An 8,810-nucleotide genomic window follows, 5' to 3' on the forward strand; every position below is an offset into this window, starting at 1 on the left:
TTCAACTGTATTTTTTCCCTTCAAAAAGCAATATTTTATCTACACGCGAAATTCCTTTTTATCCATTTTTTTCACAATAACAAAAGTTGCTTCACTAAAAATGCTATAATTCACAAACTAATGATCCGACAACCGTCAAATTTATAGACGCGTCTTTTGAAGGTTAAGACTAACTGAAAATCACATGGATTTAGTTCTGGTGCCGCCATCTATGTGTCAGGCCGGGGACTTTTCAATTGACCCTATATTTCACGATACACCGCCATCTACTGACATTTTCTGCTAACTGTAATATTGCATAAGGTTTGATAAGGGCCTTACTAAGGTATCTATTGACAAACTGAATATATGATGCAAAAAATTAATAAAGAACATTAAAGTTTTGGTTAGAAATTTATTGATTTATTGATTCTCGTCAGCACGCTCAGGGCAGTTTTGATAAGTTACCGATTAAATTCAAGTTGCTGATTTGAATTAATAGAAGAAAATTAATTCAATGGGCTATTGTTGTTATTACTTTTTAAATTTGCTTATATAAAATGATGATTACGTGATGATATTACACTACATAATATGTGCTAATATTCAACCTCCGTTTTCAGTTGTTTTGGTAAGGGTAATGCCTACAAATTCAAACCAATCAATAGCACATGCCTATTATACACATGTATTATATATCTTTCAAAAAAACTGATGCAACGTAGACAGGATACAACACAGAAAATCCAACCCTCCTGAAATTCCTATCATATTGAAAAGTAGAGGTATTTTAAAATGCCGTGGGCCGCGTAATGCGCAAGGAGCGGACCTTATTGCATTCATTTTGTATCTACACATTGAAAAAGTTGTTCTAATTGCTAACTACGTAAACGATGACAGTCATATAGCCAATATTTTTAGAGAGAGTAGAAATCAATGAACTCGCGGAGTTTTGTCACTGCACAATGCAAGGTCATGACCCGCGAGATTCCAAACTAACTCTACTATACAAATATTAAAAGTTTTAAAAAAATATAAGTAACAGGGTTGTTTATTACAACTGACTTATTATCTTTTTTTGGATTCTATATGAAAGTTCGTTGGCTTTTGACGCATTTTATTATTTATTGTTGACCTACTTTTAGCTTATGGAAAAACAGTAGGCATTTTCTTCTTTGATATTTATTTGTGACCATGTCGTCCTTTTTTACATTAATAATAAGACGGATTAATTCAAAAGCTAACAAAAAACTGGAGAAACTTCTTACTGGGTCAAAAACAAATGTAACTTTAGGCAAAATCGCAAAAGAAGCATCAGTTGAGAAAAAAAGGGGCCATGATTAATGAAAGTTTGAATTTTGGGCTTCTGGTTTGTTGTACAACCCACGGGGTCACAATTATTTCAAAAGCAATTCAAATAAGTACCTATAACTGTCAGAGTAAATCCATTTGACCCCACTTGATTTCCTTTCAAAACGTCGTTTCTAAAATGAGATTGGAAAATGGGCCGGAGAAAATTGCAGGCGGAAATGTATTTCGAATACTAACGAAATTTCTTACTACCGGAACTTTTTGTTTTGTAATAATGAAAAGGATTCCTTGGAGGGCTCTTAAAATAAGTGAAACATTTTATAAAATAAGATCCACTAAATATGAGATGCGAATCGAAAGTATCCGGAATCCTAATACAGTAGAATCTCTTGAAGTCAAACCTCGATAGGTCGAAAACTTCCAGACTCGAAAAAATATTTTGTTACCTTCCCTTCAAGCCTCAAAACCTCCATTACTCGAAATATAAACCCTCTATTGGTTGAAATAATCAGTGAGTCCCTACAAGCCATTTTGGTACATATTTTCCCTCTATAACTCGAAAAATTAAATTGGACCTCTGTATCTCGAACATAGCAATGTTTCATTTTACAATCATGACAACTCGATAATTTGAAACTTATTATTTCTATAGTTCGAAGAAAATTAAATTATCGACTTTAAGGATTTACCGACAATGAAAGTACACCAAATCTTAACCTCTAAGTCGAATCAAAATCCGCCTAAGTCAAAATTCTTGATGTTCGAGTTATAGAGGTTCTACTGTATGTATTTGTTTGTTTGTTTGCTACCACTTCAAGCCTTATCTACTCAAACGATCATCATGAAATTTAGAACCCAACTTGTCAGAGGTACAGCAAAGGACATAGGGTGCCTTTCATCCACATAAAATACTGTTCCCGAGTGATAGAAAGAATTAGTTTTACAAATCATTTCAAACGGTTAGATACGTGACCTTGGGGAAACCTGTGCGAATAGAATTAATACACACTTGACTTGAGTAAAACAGAAATAGCTTGAATTTTAAATGCTATTTTCAATTTTTAAATACGCGAGTGAAGCCGCGGGCAAAAGCTTGTGATTTAATAAAAAGCTAACAAGTTACATTTCATTTATAACATCATGCATCAACACCACCTTCAAAGAGATGTCCACGTGAGGTTATATACATATTTCACTTACTCTCTCGTCCTGCTTTACGTATCCTCTATAAGTCTTTCCCAGTCAACATGTTGGGGAAGATCGGCGATTTCTCTTAATTAGATCGCTTCAATGGACGTAAATCTTCCTTGCAGGTGACGTTATGATTTATAAAACAGCAAAAAGTAAGCCAGCCCGAGATAAAAATGTTCAGTCTCTCAGAGCATCTGAAAGCGAGACTCGAGTCTCCGTCTCTCATCGAGTCTCTCTGGTGTCGCTGAGAGAGCCTGTCAAAAAAATTGTTTAGCGTGTCGGAACGAGAGACTGGAGTCGCTCATAGAGAGATTCTCATTTCGTATCCAGTCTCTGAACTAGAGACTCGAATCTCTGAACGAGAGACTGGAATCTCTGAACGAGAGACTAGAATCTCTGAACGAGAGACTCGAATCTCTCAATAAGTGGTGTCTCGATAGGTATGGTTAAAATTTTCTAAGTTCAATATATTTCAGAGATCCCAGTCTTTTTACGAGAGACTCGAGTCTCTCAATTGTTCAGTTTTATTCATTCAGTTTCTCTGTGAGAGACTCGAATCTCTGAATTAACAATTTTATCGTTCGAGTCTTTCATCAGAGACTGTGAGAGATCCATAAAAACACCTAGGCAATAACTGAGAGACTGTGAAGGACTGCGAGAGGCGCTCTCAGAGACGGTGAAAGACTCTGAGAGACTGGAGAGAGACTGAAAATTTTTGTCTAGGGAGGACAATATGTGCGGAGTAGACTGGGTATGGTGATCGACGACAAAACTGGGAATGAAGAAAGACAATTGTTCAGGACTTAACGTAAAACCGCTTGAACACCTACCCTATTCCCTAGCTAACTTTGCTGTTTTTGACGTTTAAACTGCATCTAGAAGAAATTTTTTAACATCTTTGAAATATTCATGAGAATAAAAACTTCCAGAGGGCATTCCAAGAGTGACAGAAACGATACAGTGAACCTCAATACTACATTGACAGCGTTGTACAAAAAATGCATTTAATTATTTTTTTATAAGACTTTTGGCTTGCACCTCTTATAAGTGCCTATCTAACTAACAATGCTTCATATTGCGATTTAGAAAGTCGTCTAAGAGACAAAGTCAGTTACTTGTCGAAAAAAGAAGCAGCTTTTGCAGCACCCGGCCTTTTTGGTTGCTACATTTCATAGCCGAAGAGCCTGAAAATATTGTAGTGGCTGAAGATAGAACTCGCGATCTTGAGATAGCAAATTCTAAGAAGGCATGGCTTCTTGACGATCCTGAAAGAGCACAACGCGGAATAATGTTAAGGTACACGATTTGTATTTCATTTGTATTTGCTACATCTTTGATTTGCAATTTGATTAAGTGGAAAAATTCCTAAAAGCTTGTCGATGAAATGGCAGTAACCTAACGATTTCAGGTTGAATTATTTGATATCTCTTCAAAAGCAGGAGTTTGAAGAATCGGAAGGTTGGGAAGGGGAATACTTAACTCTCGAATTAGTTAAACGCAAACGTTTTCCACCTGTTAAAGAAACTGCAAGTGAGATATATAAAGATTATCTACTTCCCGAATATGAAGATGAAGACGGAGATGATCTCCCATATTCGGAGAGAAGCAGGTCAGAAATGGAGAAAAACATTTATCAGTTATTTGTCTTATTACACTTATGTGTTTTTTATTCATACATTTTCGGCATGTTTTTATAAAAAATCCCAAGTCAAAAATTTTATGGATATGTTAGCTTTCACATCAAAGATTTTTGAGAAACGAATAATAAAATAAGAAGATTATGAAATTCAGTTAAATTTTTACTTCCAAAAATTGACTTTCCGAAATATGATGTAAAGAAAATGTTTATTATTTAAAATACAATCAGCATCGCAGTGTTTTCATAAAATCTCCTAGCACTAATTAAAAAAGATGTAATAATGACAAGTTCTGATGTACCTAATGTTGTTCTGGCGATATGGTACAATTTTCTTAAAATACATACAGTGTAAACTCTTTATAACGTTACTCGATTTAACGACACACTCCTTAAAACGTCGAAAATGCTTGACTTTGGTTGGTTTACATTATTTTCTATACAATATTACACTGTATATAGCGTCACGCTCACTCTATTTATCGACAACAATGCCGCATTATAAATCATTGAGCAGTGCTTTCTAAGTTGCCGAAATATATAAGAACTGCGGCTGTGTATGTTGTTGAAGAAGATGATCCTGTCCTTCCACCAAGCATCAAACAAGCACTTGATGCAGCGAAACTATTAAAAAAATACTTTTTATATAAACAAATTGATCCAGCAGTATCTCAAGATATGAGTAAGATACGTAACAAAATACAATTAAAATATTGGAGCAGCAAAAAACATGAGATGAAGATAACAGGCTATACGCAATGTATGAATAATAATGTTCGTGTGCAAAATGTGTACTATATTGGTAAATGCATATTATTATAGAATAGTAAAATAATATCTTTTATTTCTCTCCATTTAACGACCACTCTTTATAACGCCGAAAAATGTTCAGTCTCTTAAGTGTCGTTATATAGAGTTTACACTGTATTTTAATAGGGTTGCAATATATAACAAGATGGATTCAAATTAGAGACTTATTTGCAGTTATTTTCTTATGACAATCTCCTATCAATATCAATTTCCAGAGAAGTAATGACTGAAGAGAATATACAAGAATTCCTTTTAAATCACCAATTAAAAACTGAAGAATACCAGGAGATGCTGTTCAATAGCCAAAGTAACCTTTCGTATTTAATAGCAGAGTTGAAGAATAGAAGAGAGTTTATGAAGCTTTGGTTAGAAGGTATAATAAAGTTTAAATTAGACCCAGTTTGAATCCGGTACGCGTCAGATCCGACAAAAAAAACAAACACCAACAATAATAATAATTTAATAAGTATAACAAAAACCTACCTTATGAAAATTGGTAATTAAAATTGCATTGGGATTGGTCGTTTGTCCCAATTTGTATTACTCGTATTTGTTGATTATTATACCAGATTATTTATTATTTCGGTGTAGTTCCGTTTCTATTGAACAAGAGAAGACAAAAGCATGGCCGAACTGTTGCAATTTCTGTCGCTTGTTGGTATATCAGGTTTTGATTATCGACGACTTTATAGTATGATTTTGTCACCTTACAGACTTTTAATATTTCAACGGTTTCAACTCAAAGTTTTCGTTGAAAATCCGCCAACCAAAAATTAAAATTTCGTTGGTTTAGTGTTTGACTTTTTGAACGGGACTTGGGACGTTGGTGAGGATGATATTTATTGAAAAGCCAGTAAGAACGTAGACATGAACCATTAATCACATAAGTTTTGCCGGGTACCCAGAACAGATCATGCTGGGTAGCCGATTATCCGGTATTCCGCAAAATCACTATCCGGTGCAATTCTAAATTAAATATCATAATATTTAGACTTGTTGATGGAGTTATTTATTCGCCCTTTCGTCTAAAACTGTGCTTTTCATTCTCAGGGAAAATAGCAAAGGGCGTAAGGTACTTGGTTGTACTAAGACTGTCTCACTATTTCATGCCCATCGCTACCTTCTTCGAGAATGCTAACTACAGTTGTTGACGAAGCGTTGAATAGGTACACTGTCTATTCTGTAGGGATTTTCACTAAACAATGGAAAAATCCTGGAGCACGTTCATTAAACCTGAATACCTAGGATGAATGATGATGACGACGGCCGTCAAAGCCTTAGCCTTTTCTTCAATAGTTATGTAAAATAATTTTTTTTTGAAGACCGTGTTTGTACATTTCAGAGGTCAGAAATGAGTCAATGGAGTTACTGAAGGATGCGCTGGCAATTCGACAAAGATACATCGACTGGCTAATCAAAGAGGAAGAAAGCAAGGTTCCACCTCCAAAATCAGGCGGTAAAGAAAAGGACAAGAAGAAAGATAAGAAAGGGAAGAAGAAGTGATTATTTTGTTTGGAAAATTAATCACTAATATTTTTTAATTGGTTGTAACCATTATCTTATTATTTACTTATAGATATCAAGCAATAAAGTAGTTTTCATAATTCTGGATATTTGTAACTAACATTATTTTATTTATAAATGAAATTCGCATTTTTCATAAAAGGAAGAAAATCAAGTCGAGTGCTTCACTTTCTAAGCTGTTAAAATTTCAATATCAAAAGATAATTTTGCGTACTCTGGCTGGCGTTTGTTACACACGCTATTTCATACAACCCCATACAAAGAAATCAAACGGATGAGCTGGCCTGAATACAGGACCTGTACGTCTAATCCACTGTTTAGAAAAATAATCGTCTAGAAACTCACGCATTCAGCAATGCAATAATACTCTGTACTGACCTATGACACTGACATATTGACCTACTTCTAATGACTTTTGCTATCTACATACATACGCAATATGAGCCTATACCGTTAAAAAAAAACAAACTTTAGACAGGTTCTACGTAGCAGCTGATTGAATGCGGCGTTGCAGTGTCCTATTTCCCTGAGAGATACAACCAGCGCCGGACTGGCCTTTGCCTGTACTTCCTCGACAACAGTGGATTTTCAGACCTTACTTAATTTTTCTTACTTTATAGTATCCTATCATCTTCTGCAAGCTTGCCACTTATTTCAGAAACACTTTGTAAAGCTTGCTATATTTTAAAACCTCCATTTAGTGCCACAAACTAAGCAGGAGAGTAACCATAGGTAGATTCTTTTTTCACGTGTCACGTTCATACTTTTATTCTATTTGTACTAACTTATAGTCTATATAATCCTAATTTAATGGTTAGCGAATATTATTTTATTACATACTAATTGAAGTACATTCAAATTGTGGTGAAACAAACAATGATTTAGTAACAACTTTGAAGCGTTCTTTTGCCTAGTCACAGGATCGAAAAAGCTGAACATTCCGCAAGGAAACAAAACAGACGGAGACTTTTTCGAAACTCCGCGCCGCCCATAATTTATTCGAATAATGAGTGCGCCGTGACCCTTTTAATTAGTCGAACACATACATTTATATACGTGTAAGTCGTAACCGCGGCAACGGTCTGGATTACGTGGACAAGTAATAGTTCGCTATGCTACTCGCTACTTATTCTTGAGTAATCAAGGAAGCGCTTTAGGGTACAAAGTGTGACATGTGCTACGGTAAATTTCCGGTTTACTCTGATACAGATGAGCTCGACTTGGAAAACTCCGGCGAAGACAATTGCCGACACCGACGGCTCATTATTTACAACTCTTTATTGCATTCGCGAATTGCAAGCGATGAGTTTGTTTGCAAAACAAAACGAAAAAGAGATCTAGGAAAATTTTACCACTGAAATAAATACTACTAAGTTTCTTCATTTTTTTTTATAAATAGCATCAAGGGGAATGTTTCGTACGTGGATTTATAAGGTGAACTTCAACTAATATTAACAGTTCTAATCACACCACAACAAATTAGTGAATATTAACTGAACTAATTAGTGAATTGAAAATATTAATTGAATCAGTGAAATTAGCACAAAATAAGTAAACGCAAATTAGACATGATTTATTTACGTAGGTACGTGAGGTAAACTAATTATGTCCAATTTTTTTTTGTAAAGATACCTATCATCATCATAAGGTCATCAATCCTCTGACTGGTTGGGCACCCACATCCACTCTATCCTATCTTGAGCTAATCTTCGCATTTCCCTAAAACTAGAACAACCCACATCCTTAACTATTTGCGAAGAGTAATCTAATCTAGGTCTACCTCTACCCCTCCTAACTCATGTCTTGACTAGACCTTCATGCCTGAGAAGGTGTCCTATCAACCTATCACTTATGTCTTATTGACTTCAATAGAGTCCTCTGTTCTAATATTCTTTCTAATATCTCTTAATTTGTAACCTTCTCTATCCACGGTATCCTTATCATTCGCCGGCAACACCACATTTCGAACACTTCTAACCTTTCCCTTTCCGCCGCGCCCACTGTCCATGTTTCGCACCCGTATAGCGCCTCGCTCCAAATATACACCTTTAACAACCTTTTTCGAATCTCTAAATTAACCGTTTGCGAGCTTAGAACTGACTTCTTTTTATTGAAGACGACACGACCCTGCGCTATCCTCTGCTTTATATCCCTACTATTCCTTCCGTTCTGACTTATCTGACTTCCTAGATACTTAAAGAAATTAATGCTTTTTGGACAATAACATTAGATATGAAGAGCAAATAAGTGTCATCGCTACAGGTGTACAACCTGATAGAAAAAAGATATTTGTATATAAATAACTCCAAGTAATACAGAAACTTACTGACTTTCATTACGATCTATGTTCTCCTGATGC

At 35.2% G+C, this 8,810-nt stretch overlaps 1 protein-coding gene across 1 annotated transcript in view; it reads left to right on the forward strand.

Annotated features, from left to right (window-relative positions):
* LOC108741701 overlaps window positions 1-6,487 on the forward strand; it is a 45,980-nt gene extending 39,493 nt beyond the window's left edge. Inside the window, exons 5-8 of the mRNA XM_025978149.1 lie at window positions 3,568-3,777; window positions 3,890-4,090; window positions 5,143-5,300; window positions 6,270-6,487. Coding sequence (XP_025833934.1) covers window positions 3,568-3,777; window positions 3,890-4,090; window positions 5,143-5,300; window positions 6,270-6,430 — 730 coding nt within the window. The 3' untranslated portion in view covers window positions 6,431-6,487. The remainder of the gene's footprint in view (window positions 1-3,567; window positions 3,778-3,889; window positions 4,091-5,142; window positions 5,301-6,269) is intronic.
* The last annotated feature ends 2,323 nt before the right edge of the window (window positions 6,488-8,810 follow it).

Source organism: Agrilus planipennis, unplaced genomic scaffold, assembly GCF_000699045.2.
Source record: "Agrilus planipennis isolate EAB-ADULT unplaced genomic scaffold, Apla_2.0 scaffold272, whole genome shotgun sequence".
Taxonomy (NCBI): Eukaryota; Metazoa; Arthropoda; class Insecta; order Coleoptera; family Buprestidae; genus Agrilus; species Agrilus planipennis.